This window comes from Theileria orientalis, chromosome 4 (assembly GCF_000740895.1).
Source record: "Theileria orientalis strain Shintoku DNA, chromosome 4, complete genome".
Lineage (NCBI taxonomy): Eukaryota > Apicomplexa > Aconoidasida > Piroplasmida > Theileriidae > Theileria > Theileria orientalis.
This window is the reverse complement of record NC_025263.1, coordinates 1,607,424-1,620,600: the sequence shown is the minus strand read 5'-3', so window position 1 is coordinate 1,620,600 and position 13,177 is coordinate 1,607,424. Positions and strand designations below refer to the sequence as shown.

Below are 13,177 nucleotides of genomic sequence, written 5' to 3'. Positions count from 1 at the left end.
AGCGGAACAATATGTATATATTACATGAAATTATAAAGTTTTATATTTCAACTGAAATTTATAAATAAAACATCTGATTTATTTGAAAAAATAAGTTTCAATCCCCCACAGCATAAGGATTCTATTGAATAATGAATATTTTTATTATATTATATTAACTCGTTGTTTAAAATATTCCATATACTATTAAATACTCCATAGTCTTTATATATTGTTGAACTCCACTACACATCTAAGAAGTAGTGCTAGTTTCAACTTTGGCATATACACATTCTGTTGTTGTTGTGTTATTTTCATTATAAAAATGTAACTTGTAGTTTTAATATGAAATTTAACTTATCGCATTTATTTTTGTACTTTTTAACACACTATTCATTGCACACTTGGGTCCTTTTTATTGAATCAACTAAATTTGATTCTTGCGACCTGACTGTAGATTCCGCAATTTGCATTAATAACTCAGAGAAGGTTATTCTTCCGGATGCTAGGCGATTAGGTATTTTGATGTCCATTCTCTCTGATTTACACTTTTACACACTATGGCCATATTTGTCATTACACACTTTTATCTAGTTTATCAACCTTTACAAGAAATATGGTGGTTACCAAGTAGTAAACTACATGTGAATAATTTACTACTCAATTCAGGCCGGATCCTGTACATGAAGTTTGATGAATCGAGACCAGTGGACAGCAGTGGAGTTGGCAATCACGGAATTGGCCAAATCTCGGGTCATTCCGGGTTTGGAGGAGTGGGAACTTCGGCATACTTTAGAAACAACTTTATTCACGTTAAGTCTAGTGACCTTAAAACCGCCGAGTTCACCTATATGTTTTACATTTACATCTTGTCTGATGAAAAATCGCACCAGAATGGTTTAAAATACGACCAGTACTGTCCAGTTATTCACAAGGTAATAATTAGCACCACTTATTTACACATTGTGTGGCTCAATTATAGTGCCTTTATAGTGTTAATTGGCAAATATAGGGGTACAAGACGGACTTGGCGAACGAGGCGACACCTGAGATATCAGTTAACCCAAATGTTGGTATAACTGTTTACACCATAACTATCTAAAAAATCGCCTCTATTAACACAAATTGTATGTAGAGTGGTAGAATTAAAATCGCAATATCATTACAAGGAAACAAGACTGTTGGTACGAATTGAACTCTTAGATATATAATCATTTGATAGGCACTTAGTTAACTGGGTTACCAACGACCCAATCACTAAAGTGCAACTATAAACAATTTACAGAATTGACCTCAAACAGTCGGCTACAGAAGCATCACTGGTACCACATAGCGCTGGTTCGTGAAAAGTACGACATTCTTCTGTTCGTTGACGGTTGGTCCTTTATTGTCCATATTTTACTGTAGGAATACTGGACTGCAAGCACACGACAAAGGGTGTCAGACTATTTGTAGCTAGACCAAGACAAGCTATTTATATCATATAAACCACCGTAAATAGTATCTAATAATCACATTTAGCTTTGACGAGGATAAATCCACTTCCTCTTTATATCGGTTCCACTCCATTCAGCGTCAATTGTGATTTTCCATTCCTAATGGATGAACTCTCTATCTTTTCACAAGTTTGTATTACTTAGTGATTCTGACTATTACCGCTAAGTGCCCGTTACTTATGGGTTTCATTTCACTGTTAATATCGCAATTAGGCCGTTGGAACTGATGAAATTCAGGCCGAAGCCTCATTCGCCTTGGGCGGAATAGAGTCATCCTACGTGACAATTGGCTGTACCAATTGCAGGTATTTTTGTTTAACTCTTCACATTTCTGTAGCAAGGAGGAGGCCATGGCTTCTTGCCCTGATGGATATCACCTATGCAATAAGTTTGAGCTATATACAGGTACCCATGTCTTACACCGGTTAACTTCCATAGTTAATTCGAGTACACAAGTTCACTAACTACGCACATATGCACTTAAATATAAGGATATTAACAACAAATTAGCCGGATATAAGGTAGCCAGGAAACTATCACTGGCTTCTAGCGATATCATGGCCTCGGCTTCTGCCGAGCCTTCCTCAGGGATTGGGTTATGTTGCACCAATTTGAACTACTAGATTAATTTACAGTATTCTACATTCTCAGAATCGCTCTTTAATCACTTTAATAGTCTACATATTCGTTAATTGGCCAATAAAAGGGCAATTATAGTGTGTAATTAGATACCTCTAAAATGTCAACCAACTCATCCACCGTTGGAGATTTTGACTGCTTTACATATCGCTTAATAAACTCTATTCTCTGTTCCATGTCACGAAAATCAGTAAATGTGAGGTCAACTTTACATTTCTGGGCTGCGTCTGCCAGTTCAGGATCTGAAAAAGTTTGACTGTGTGTAATAGGTATTCAGTGTAACAAATTATATATAATAGATTCGATATAAATAAATAGAAAAAGATATATGTAAATAAATATAAAACATACATTTTTTGAGCATATTTTGCTGTTACAAGAAGAAATAAAAAAAATACATATTGTGTGTGGAATGTGTAATATGAGGCCGAAGAGTCCATTTCGTTGACTAAATTCACAGTTATTTAAAGTTAATGAGAGTCTTCTATGAATGGTTGACACTGACATACCTTTTAATCCATACTCTTGGCTTTAGAAGAGTTTTATCGCACACCGGAAGGTTTCTATCGCATCATTCTAAACCACGTTACTGTTTTCTAAACAGTTTTAAAACTGTAAACAATCATAATAATAAGGGAGATCACAGCAATATAGGCCAAATTAATACAAATGAATTCAATTACGGGCCAATAATTCACAATTTTAGTCAATTAGCAACAGATGAAGACAAATCAGTTAGTTTTTCCTATTCTTTTTAGACAATCTAATAATGATACTTGTAGAACTACTTTGAGCGAACAGTAGATGAGTTTTTTGTAAAGAATCGGACAATATTTTTGTCCGGAGAGCTAAACGATAAAGTCTCGTTCAGAATCATTTCATCTATCTTGCGAATAAATGAAAACGATCCTAATCTGCCCATTAAGTTCTACATCAACTCCCCCGGAGGATCAGTCACTGCAGGTTTCTATTAGCTATTTGATATTGTAAACGATCTATAGCTATGCTATACGACCAACCATACTCAGGACTGGCAATCTATGACCTGCTGCAAAGCCTAAAGATGCCAGTGGAAACGATTTCCCTGGGCCAGGCGGCCTCAATGGGAGCATTTCTCTTGGCGTCGGGAACGAAGGGGAAGAGGTTCGCGATGCCGAATTCGAGGATAATGATACACCAGCCACTAGGTAGTGCCTGTTATTTATGCCACGTTTTACGTTACCTTAGCACTAATTTGATACTAATTGGCTATTTATTGAGATAAAAACTGCTAATTGTCCAATGTAGGAGGCGCACACGGTCAGGCCAGCGACATTGAGATACAGGCGAACGAGATTCTGCAGGTCCGACACATTTTGAACAGCCACCTGTCCCACTTCACTGGCAAATCAATAGAGACGATTGAAAAGGATTGTACGAGGGACAATTACATGAGGCCGTCAGAAGCAATAGAGTATGGGCTCATTGATGCAATCATTGAAACCAAAACCTCGCACATCCTGCCAGAACTGCCTGAAAAGGTCTGATGCCTTCCAGGTGTTAAGGCACGGCAGAAGTTACATTGAGCACAAAAGAGATAAAATGTAGAAATTTAGGTAGAAATTAACTTAAGTTTAACAGATAGACTCCAACTTGGTCCCTTACTGACTGCCAGAGCCCTTTCTGCCCATGGGCTTAGAGGTGCCGTTTTCCATAGCGCTGGTGCTTGGGCTTGATGAAGCAAGGCTGTGGTTCACGAAGTTTACCTTATCGTGGTGGTAGGCGGGGCCGTCAATGGGCAGGCGTCTGGAGGGGGTGAACTGAGAGCACTGGATTCTGACGCTGAGGATACCGTTGTCGTAGGAGGCAATTGCCGTGGTGTCCAGAGCGTTGTTGGGAAGCTTGAACCTCCTGAAGAAGTAACCGACCTTCCTCTCTCTGATTTGAATGTTGAGGTTGTCACCAAACTTTTCATACAGCTCATCCTTGGGACGGGGTCCTGAAACAGTTAATGTGCGAGTGTAAAGGATGGAAGCAGGTAACTAAGGCCGTAAATAAGTGTTCATATGGGAAATTAAGATGGCCGTACAGGCAACTATATACTAGAGTGGTCTGGTGCATATCTAATTACAATTTAGGGTCAGATTAGCTAAGTGGCATAGGTGTGAGGTGAGTACCTGAAACGCTGATTTCACCGTCGCCCACATTAATCTCAATGTCAGCAGTTGAGAAGCCTGGAAGCTCCATTAAAATGACGAGGAGACTGTTGTCGGCGTCGAAGAAGGTGTCGACTGTCGGGAAAAACGTTACTGGCGTATCGAGGTCATTTGGAGGTGGGATCTCCAAGATGTTGTTTGGAGGCACTACCGTGCTCGGCTTGTAGATGATCGATGGCTTCTCTGTCTGTATGGTTCATTAGAAGGGGTCGATGGGCACTACATACTCTAACTAGATGGCTAAGCTACTGCTAGGAACCGGGGGCTAACTATGTGGAGCCTATTACTTAATACTGCCGTTACACACTAGTGTGTACTGCGGCTAGTTGGGCATAATGGTGGCTAAAAATACGTAAAACCTACATAGTCATGACTTTTCGAGTAAGATCCATCTTCCTCTTGTACGAGGATTTCATCCTCGGTGTTATTACACTTGAGAATGCAGCTCATAGTGTCGATAGCTTGATCTACGATTCCACCCAGCTTTAAAGAATAAATAGTTAAATTATGTTATAGTTCTAGAAGATTACACCGGTTCGGTTATTTTATTTTAGTTATTTAAACTGATTTCGTGTGTACCTTTTTTTGATCCAGAGGCTCATGCACATTTTAGTGCACCATATATGCAAGTGTGATTAAACCGCTCATCTTCGCGGCCGTACTCCCATTCATTTACCCTTAAAACCCGCCTCATTATTCCTTAAGTATTTTAGAGTGACATACTATGCACGTGGTGGATTTTTTGCCTGTTTTTATGAGAAATATCTACACACATCTCATGACTCATTATGGCAAATATCATTTTATTTGTAATCTTCAAATCTAAAACATCCTTTCCTACGTTATCTATATTTAATTTTAAACCTTTTCATTCGTCCTTCTATTATATGTTACTTCATTTTGTCTATGCTCGTTAAGTGTCACAACTTCGTCTCATTCAATCTCACCACCCGTTTAACACATCTTGGGTTTTATTTAATATTTATTTATATATATGCCTGATGAACACAAATAACCATTTCAAATAGGTAACTATAAGGCGTACATAACATATACGTTCACATACAATACATTAACAGAACCGCAATATCAAATCGTCTGAAACAGTTAAATATAAACATACTTAGGTGCAATATCTAGTTATTCTCAACTATTACAACACTGCGTAACGTTTTCAATACCTATTCTGTCCAAGAACTTGGGGGTATCCAGCTTGTTGAACAATAGAGGATTACAAATCACGGTTGAATAAAGCTCGTGCACGCTCTCAAACAGCTGCAAGTAATACAGTTAAATGATCTGTTAATAGGATACTATACTGGTACCACATGAACCAGAGACAACAGTTTACCACATCCAATAAACATGGCACACGGCCGTGGTACTACTGACGACTTAAACTCACCTCACGAATCCTGGAGGGAGGAACCTCATTATCGTTTATGATTGCGATTATTTTGAAGCACGTTGCCGCCACATAGGCGTATATTTTATAGAAGTTTAGGCCTATCAACGTGGGACTTATGAATCCCAGGTACGGGTCACCGGACGTGGCGCTCCCTGCTATTTGCTGCGAGACTGTAACGTATTAGATTCCACTTAACGGATACTGAATAGCGTCTACTCTGTAATAACCAGTAACTAGCTCCACTATCTAGGGAATAGAACCTTGCTCCTTGATAATGTCCATGGAGGCATAGACTGAAAACTGCATTTCTGACTCATCCACATCTCCAAACGAGCGGCTAAACAGGGTCTCGTTCTACACATTATCCATATACTGAGATTTACACAGAAAGAAGAAAATATTAAGCACTATTAGTTAGATTAACTGTGGAATCCAATGCTCGTGGAGCCAACTACTGAATACAAGGCAGAATAAACTATTTAACGGCAAAATACGTAGATACACATAGAATTGAAATTAAAAGCCTGCTATGAGGACTTACCTGTTCTCCTACTATTGAGATGTAGACCACCTTGAGATTGGGGCCTGCCATATACTTTGTTATCTATTATATTTATTATATCAGCGGTCCTTTTACCAATTCTTGTATTCTCAACATTGCAAATGAGATGTGTACAGTATTTTATTCCGATTGTGATAACCACACATATGTTAGGCCAGTTATGTTAGGTTAACTAAGTTTAGGCTTTATTTACCCATGTATTATTTTGCGCAATTTATTTATTACAGCTTTAACTTGAAATGTTATTTTTTATCACAGATTTACTAATTTTAAATTTATGTACAGTAGATTTTTGTATGGTAGATTCTTCCCATTGAAGATTCTTACCTTGGGAGGAAGGCCAATTTCCTTTTTAGATAAAGGGTCAATACACCACCATTTAAGGCCCTTTTCTTCTAAAAATGATCTGAAACCCTCAGACTTCCTTCGCAAACTTGATTTGGCAGATGCGCACAGGCTGACAAAGAATGACGATACTGATGACCTCACTCTACGAACCACCAACAGCAACCTTCACCGTTACTCTATCGACAGAGACTCAGATTCCTTTTTTGTCCATCCCACCCGCTTGACTCCAGGGGAATCCTTTTATCAAAAGCTCTCTTCTGGTACTTTTTTTATCATTAGTTAGCCACCAATTATTCATTAATTACTCCTTGTTTTCATCGCATTACAATAATCAAATTATTATCTTAGGCTTATCTGTTTTATCTGTCATATTTCTGCTTTGTTTTCCCCTTAGTTTGTTTATTTTCATCAGCAATAATCGCAAGGATCCTTCATCGCAACCGACGTATGTTCATCTGATATAGTGAGCGTCTAACCTAGTTTAATCAATACCAATATTACCTGTCACTTAGCTACTTACTCAATTATCAATTCCCTATCACTTAGTTAATTAACACACTAACACCAATATAACCAACTTGCTAACACCAATACAGACCAATAAGGGATCATGGTCCTAACCCTAAACTGTCTGTGTTGACCAACTCTAAATCACTTTTAAATCTACTCGACTCTAAGGTTCCTGTCCTCATTTTTTACTATAAAAAGGACCAACATCTTACGAATCCACTTTTACTTAGTCTGAATCGAGCACTTCTGTCCGAGATCAGTGCAATCTTATCGTAAGTACTTATGGCAACTTAGTCTAATGTAACCTTTTAGAAACACTTTGAAGGTCGTTCTTGTCGACATTGGCGCTTTCAGGGAGCCTATAAACCCGTCACTGAAGACCGAGTTGTCTAAGTCCGGCGGATTTCTATATCATTTACTGGTCCCTTACGGCAACGATCCCATGATCACTGCTCTACCTCCCCTGGTATCTGTTGAATCATTTGTCGATGAGATTCAGAAGGTTTTAGGGCATTTTAAGTTTAATTTGGCCTCTAAGTCAAGTACAGGACCTAGAAACAGCATACCCTTTTTGAGCAAGCTGGGCTCCACTACGGCCAAATTAGCTTTAATTTCTGGCAACACAGGTTCAACTTCATCCAACAAGTTAGGGTCATCCTTAGGCAATGTAGATTCTAAAGTGGCTACTTCAGCTTCTATTCTATCTAAGTCCATTGATGAACTGGATAAAAAGCTTGCTCTGTTACGTAGCTGTTTGTTTGATTTGGAACTCCATAACAGAAAAGTCGATTCACTCGTCAATGAGGATAGCCTTGATTCAATATTAGACCAGTGTAAACGCGTTCAATAGCCATCACTACTCTTTTGACCTAATTATAACTTCAGTTATATATTGCTGTAAAATATTTTCATTGGTTCAGTCCAAACTTCTGTAAAATAGTCTAATGTATTACATTGTTTAATACACACACATAACCATACTAACATACACACATAACCATACTAACATACACACATAACCATACTAACATACACACATAACCATACCAACATACACATATATAACCATACCAGTGTACAAATTTTACTATATTAAAGCCTGTGACGAAACGTCATTTATTATTTTACATGGCTAATGTACAATGCAATCCACGTTGTCGACTAATCGTTCTACATTCCTCTTTTTCTTCTTCCTGTACTTGAGCACAAGTACTATGAGGATCGTCTTTAAGACCGATCCAATTAAAACATATAAAACTATCTCTATCATGTTCCAGACCGAGCTCTTTCCGATAGGTCCTGACCTAGGTGGAGTTGGTTGTTTGTGAGATGACACAACGCCAATCCACGCTCTAAGTTCGTTTAAAAAGTTGTACATAAACAGCGGGCTAGGGGTTTCATGTGAGTTGCCCTTGAGCTCAATGAACTCGCTGTAAGGGTTGTTTTTGATGTATTCGTGATAAATCTTTTTGGGTCCCTAAGTAATAATTAGTGACAATTGCACTAGTATTAGAGTGCCATTGTTACGAATACATTATTATATCAAGCTAATTAACTGTATTTGGGCTAGCTAATCATTAGTGTTGGATAACTACATACATGAAAGGTAAATAGCTAGCTTAATACACGGTGGAGGCTACATAATTCTTACCTCAATTGAGCATACGGGATCCTTTTCGCAGTGCACAAAGAGAGTTGGCATGTTACCAGGATAATAACGCATTCCACTCTTCAAATTTTTTGTGGCCTTAAACATCTCATGTATTGTTCTGAAGGAGTAGTTCTTGCTAAAGTAGAAGCCGTCCTGAATTTTTATTAGTCATAAGTTAAAAAGATAGCTAAGTGTTTGAAACTGATTAAATGTATATTTAAAGCAAAGACCTACACATAGTTTTTGGTAGTCACTCATCTTCTTAGTCCAGTCGTCGTATGAACCTTTATTAGTCTCGGCGTGCGGAACAACGGCGTTCAGAACATTCAGAGCCATCATTGAAAAGGTCTTGTCGAAGACGTTGGAGAAGTTCTTGTCCATATCAATCATGCCAGACAGCGACACGATTCCGTTCACGAAGTTGAAAGGGCCCTCAGTGTCTCTGTTGAACTTCTGGGCAGCCTGGAGGACCACGTTGGCGCCCATGGAGTAGCCCAGCAGGAACAGGTTGTCGTTGAGGAGCTCAGTGCCCATGGAGAAGACGTCGGGGTACCAGGACTGGCCCTTGTCGGAGAACTTGCCGCGCTTGACGATGTCCACGAACTGGAGAAGGTCGTCGACGAGGTCGTCGAACCTGTCGACGTAGCACCTGGAACCTGAGACAGACTCGGAGAGTCCGAAGGACTGCATGTCCATTCCGTAGACGTCGAAGCCCATCTCATTGAGGGCGCCGACTAGACTGCACTCGTAGTGGAACCTCTGCAGGCCCAGCGGAGTCTCAACGAGGCTGGGGGGCACATTCTGGTTATTTAAGGCGTTTGAACCTGAGTGGGAGGGCCTGCTAAGATTAGGCGAAAACAGCTCGTCGAACTTGCCAAGGACGTCGGCCCTCTTGGAGCCCATGAGCTCGAAGTCGCTGACCGCGTTAATGGTTGGGAATGCGGGATAGCCGAAGTTCTTGAAGTTCCAGAGCGTCTCGCTGTTGAGGAAGTTGGAGACGAAGTACTCGCGGTTTCCGTGAACGAGAATGAAGGCGCCCCTGGACTTGTGCGCGTGTGTGTGAGGACCATCGCCGTTGGCCGGCTGATCATTGGGGGCCTCGGGGCCCTGATCCTCTGTGTTCTGGGCCCTTGAACAGTAGGTCTGGATGAGCAGGCCCTGCTTGTTCCTGAAGTGGCTCCTCAGCAGAGCAGGGTTTATGCGCTTCGGCGACTCGGCGGGCATCTTATTGTTTTCCATCACGTAGAAGTACTCAGACTCGGTGATAGAGGCCCACGAGCCGTCGTGGACGCGCACGAAGTACTCAACCCTGTGGTCGCCGCGGTGGTTCTTGATATACAGGTTCATCAGAGAGGGCACGCCATCCATGATGTTGATTCCAACGTAGACGCAGTGGTCGGAGGACGAGGGGGGGGAGGACCACACCAGGTTGCCGGCCTCATGGCCGTGGCGACTGGGCGCCTGAGAGTCGCGCACGATCGTCAGCCTCAGGCCCGGGCGAGGGCTGCACTTGCGGAAGTACACGAGGTCGGACCCGAAGGAGGTGACGAGGAAGCGCTCGCTGTCTGGACTGCTGACGTCCAGGCCCACGGAGTTGTCGAAGCTGGCGAGGTCCACCCCCAGCTCCCTGAGAACGCAGGCGTACTCAGACTCAGAAATTTCGCGCCACCGTCGGCCCTCGTTGACGAAGAAGAGCGTGAGGCTGCTGGTGATGAGGCAGATGAGGGGCTTTTCGGCGTTCTTGAACAGGGACACGTAGAGGAGCCTCGTGGACGGCGACTCCCAAATCAGGTCGTTGCCGCTGTACAGGCGGTTGACCAGCAGTGACACGTTGGGGACGACCACCGTGAAGGGGAAGTCGGGGGACCTGTTGACGTAGAAGTCGTCCTCACGCAGCTCAGCCTGCAAGTTCAGGTCCGTGGTCCTGCTGACGGTCGTCTCGAGGAAGAAGCGGTTGAAGACCGCGTAGAACGACCGGTCCCTCAGGCCGAGCCACCGGCCGTTCTCGTTCACCAAGTAGTAGTGCTCGTCGCCGCCTGAGCTGTTAACGCAGTTGACGCACATCAGGAGGGGCGCGTCGGCCTGGTACGCGACCGACACGTTGGCACACTCCTGGTCCCTGTAGTTGTTCCAAATCTCCTGCTCGGACTTACTCACCCTCGCGAGGCTGTAGCCCTCCCTCAGGTTGTAGTGGCGAATGTCGATGTCGTACGGCCTCACCTTGAGGTACTCGACCTCGTTTTCGTCCACTTTCGCGTCCAAGTCTATTTCCACGGGCGTGTAGTCGAGCCTTCTTCTCTCGAGCCCGCCTTCATGCCGCCCTTCCGCCAAGCCGGCTCCCTCACCGGCTTCTACACATTTTATTATTACACACAGAATTGCGTACGCTTTGGCGTGAAACATCAATTATTTACCGCATGAATATACATTTCTCATTAAATTTGCTTGAGAAGGTTCTGGAACCTTCTCTTTCACTGAGACTACGGATTCCTTATGGGGAGCAATTCATGTAGAGATTCCAGGGGTTTCTCCTTACACATTCACGCAATTTTTTCCAAGACGTTTCCCAATTCACCTGAGTCTGCGAATTCATCGACATTTTCCACTTTGAGTGGAATGCCATCAGCAACGGTCGGCGGTGGCCGATGTCGGCAGAGCAAGACTCCGCTACTTAGCGCAAGTCACCTGCTGGCGAAACTCCCGATACCTGACGCTCATCTCCGCGGCAGCTGCGTCGTAACTCCTACACTTCCACCTGGGCTCTGAGTATTTCGTGGACCATCGAGTTCCTCAGGTACTGCGAGGACTCCTTGGCGAAGCCGAACCCCGTGGCGAACGTTATGCCCTTCGCGAACTGGCACAGGAACACTCCGCAGTCGTAATTGTTGTTTTGGCGGGGCGCGTACGGCTCCGCAGTGTAGTTCATCGGAATCCTCCAGTCGCCGATCTCCTCGAGCGGCCTCTTCAGCTTATCCTTGTGCTCGTCGATCAGCCAGCGCCTGATGGTCCTGAACCAGCGCGGGTTCTTCCCCCCCAGCGAGTCGAATATCATGATCCTCCGCGAGCCCCTCCTCATGTCCAGGACGCCCAGCGCCCAGTGGACCTCGTTCACGTGCACTGGCACTATCAGCAGGTCCCTTTCGAACACGTTCACCTTTTTCCTCTTGGTCCAGCGCGCCACCGACCTGTAGTCGTAGTGCAACCCCTGCACTCCGTATCCGCAGAGCGTCGGGAAGAAGTAGGTGTTGAAGAAGTAGCAGGAGGGCAGCCGCTGCTTCGCCCGCGCGCGCTCGCTCTGCTCCTGCAGCATAAACATGTAGAAGTTGATGACCTCGTCGTTGAGCCAGTTTGTATCGAAGAGGCACTTGATGTTTATTCTGTTTATCTCTATTCCGAACCTCTCCACGATCCTGCCTCTGCTGTTCATTGCTCTTTCCATCGATCTACTCAGCTCTTCGGCGCCGTACTTCCTGAGCGGCGCCTCTCTGAAGAAGAGCAGCTTCTGGTACTCCTCCTCGTCCTTCGGCTTCAAGCGCCACAGGTTATTGTCTCCTTCTCCCTCCTTCGGCAGGTAGTCGTACTCGCAGGGCTTGTGGTCTTTTTTGGTCAGCTTCTCCTTTAGTCTGGCCGCTAGGTGCATCGATTTGGAGAATTCCTTGTTTATCTTTTTCAATTCCTTCCCCATCCTGCGCAGGCCCAGCGACGACATAGAGCTTATAATCTCTTGTTCGGCATCGTTCGCTTCTCTGCTCAAGCTCCTATCCCATTTGGTTCCGCTTTCCAGTGGATAATAGGACCCTTGCGCAGGCCCAGCATCGACAGGGTTGCTGCTCGATTCTTCGCCCTGGTCCGCCCATGTGACTCTTTTCACAATTGACATGTTGCGGTTTATGCTTGGAATATACCAATCTCTGTCCGCAGATTCCTCATTTTGGTCATTTGTTTCCACGATGTTCGTGGACTCGCTGTGATCCGACTCTTCGGGCTCATCTTCGCCCACATTTCTATAAAAACTTTTTATTCTGCGGAAAAACCCATCGTGTCTTTTATTTTCCTTTAAATTTTCATCAAATCTCGAGTTATTTATGTTTTCATTGGGTTTAAGGGCTAATCCGAGGATAGTGTTGTACAGGTGGCTGAATTTTCCAAAAAAACCTTGCGATTCGTCTGAATTTAGTCTACATTCTGAGCACAATCCATCTTTAGAGCTTATATTTTTATAACATTTCTTACAATCGACCTAAAAATTATATTTGTTTTACTAGGTACCTCCATTTTAAAGAACTAGTCATTTGAATCTCTAGACGTGTGTTAAATTTTTTGTGTATTAAATTGGTGAGTTACAGTTGTTGTTCCTGTGTTTATAAGCTATCAGCAGGAAAATGAAAC

The 13,177-nt window shown here is 43.1% G+C and overlaps 9 protein-coding genes across 9 annotated transcripts; 4 read left to right on the top strand and 5 right to left on the bottom strand.

The window, feature by feature from the left end:
* Positions 1–539: 539 nt before the first annotated feature.
* Positions 540–2,098, top strand: TOT_040000732 (uncharacterized protein; the record flags this gene model as incomplete). The annotated part of the gene is made up of 7 exons (XM_009694371.1): positions 540–914; positions 992–1,048; positions 1,210–1,354; positions 1,501–1,604; positions 1,689–1,780; positions 1,813–1,930; positions 1,967–2,098. The coding sequence occupies 7 exons, from the start codon at positions 540–542 to the stop codon at positions 2,096–2,098; spliced, it is 1,023 nt and encodes a 340-aa protein (XP_009692666.1).
* An 88-nt stretch (positions 2,099–2,186) lies between these two features.
* Positions 2,187–2,554, bottom strand: TOT_040000731 (hypothetical protein; the record flags this gene model as incomplete). The annotated part of the gene is made up of 2 exons (XM_009694370.1): positions 2,187–2,370; positions 2,466–2,554. 2 exons carry the CDS (start codon positions 2,552–2,554, stop codon positions 2,187–2,189), a joined length of 273 nt encoding a protein of 90 aa, XP_009692665.1.
* A 33-nt stretch (positions 2,555–2,587) lies between these two features.
* Positions 2,588–3,640, top strand: TOT_040000730 (ATP-dependent Clp protease proteolytic subunit; the record flags this gene model as incomplete). Its single annotated transcript, XM_009694369.1, has 4 exons — positions 2,588–2,848; positions 2,897–3,077; positions 3,116–3,301; positions 3,402–3,640. 4 exons carry the CDS (start codon positions 2,588–2,590, stop codon positions 3,638–3,640), a joined length of 867 nt encoding a protein of 288 aa, XP_009692664.1.
* A 114-nt stretch (positions 3,641–3,754) lies between these two features.
* TOT_040000978 (small heat-shock protein) lies at positions 3,755–4,759 on the bottom strand (the record flags this gene model as incomplete). Its single annotated transcript, XM_009694368.1, has 3 exons — positions 3,755–4,092; positions 4,271–4,496; positions 4,673–4,759. The coding sequence occupies 3 exons, from the start codon at positions 4,757–4,759 to the stop codon at positions 3,755–3,757; spliced, it is 651 nt and encodes a 216-aa protein (XP_009692663.1).
* A 934-nt stretch (positions 4,760–5,693) lies between these two features.
* Positions 5,694–6,309, bottom strand: TOT_040000977 (uncharacterized protein; the record flags this gene model as incomplete). The annotated part of the gene is made up of 3 exons (XM_009694367.1): positions 5,694–5,887; positions 5,978–6,071; positions 6,259–6,309. The coding sequence occupies 3 exons, from the start codon at positions 6,307–6,309 to the stop codon at positions 5,694–5,696; spliced, it is 339 nt and encodes a 112-aa protein (XP_009692662.1).
* A 247-nt stretch (positions 6,310–6,556) lies between these two features.
* Positions 6,557–7,987, top strand: TOT_040000727 (conserved hypothetical protein; the record flags this gene model as incomplete). The annotated part of the gene is made up of 5 exons (XM_009694366.1): positions 6,557–6,887; positions 6,976–7,072; positions 7,224–7,409; positions 7,450–7,679; positions 7,818–7,987. The coding sequence occupies 5 exons, from the start codon at positions 6,557–6,559 to the stop codon at positions 7,985–7,987; spliced, it is 1,014 nt and encodes a 337-aa protein (XP_009692661.1).
* A 282-nt stretch (positions 7,988–8,269) lies between these two features.
* TOT_040000726 (conserved hypothetical protein) lies at positions 8,270–11,191 on the bottom strand (the record flags this gene model as incomplete). Its single annotated transcript, XM_009694365.1, has 4 exons — positions 8,270–8,614; positions 8,789–8,941; positions 9,023–9,658; positions 9,710–11,191. The coding sequence occupies 4 exons, from the start codon at positions 11,189–11,191 to the stop codon at positions 8,270–8,272; spliced, it is 2,616 nt and encodes an 871-aa protein (XP_009692660.1).
* Positions 11,192–11,281: 90 nt separating this feature from the next.
* Positions 11,282–11,528, top strand: TOT_040000725 (hypothetical protein; the record flags this gene model as incomplete). The annotated part of the gene is made up of 2 exons (XM_009694364.1): positions 11,282–11,312; positions 11,401–11,528. 2 exons carry the CDS (start codon positions 11,282–11,284, stop codon positions 11,526–11,528), a joined length of 159 nt encoding a protein of 52 aa, XP_009692659.1.
* Positions 11,529–11,531: 3 nt separating this feature from the next.
* Positions 11,532–13,063, bottom strand: TOT_040000724 (uncharacterized protein; the record flags this gene model as incomplete). The annotated part of the gene is made up of 2 exons (XM_009694363.1): positions 11,532–13,028; positions 13,058–13,063. 2 exons carry the CDS (start codon positions 13,061–13,063, stop codon positions 11,532–11,534), a joined length of 1,503 nt encoding a protein of 500 aa, XP_009692658.1.
* Positions 13,064–13,177: the final 114 nt, after the last annotated feature.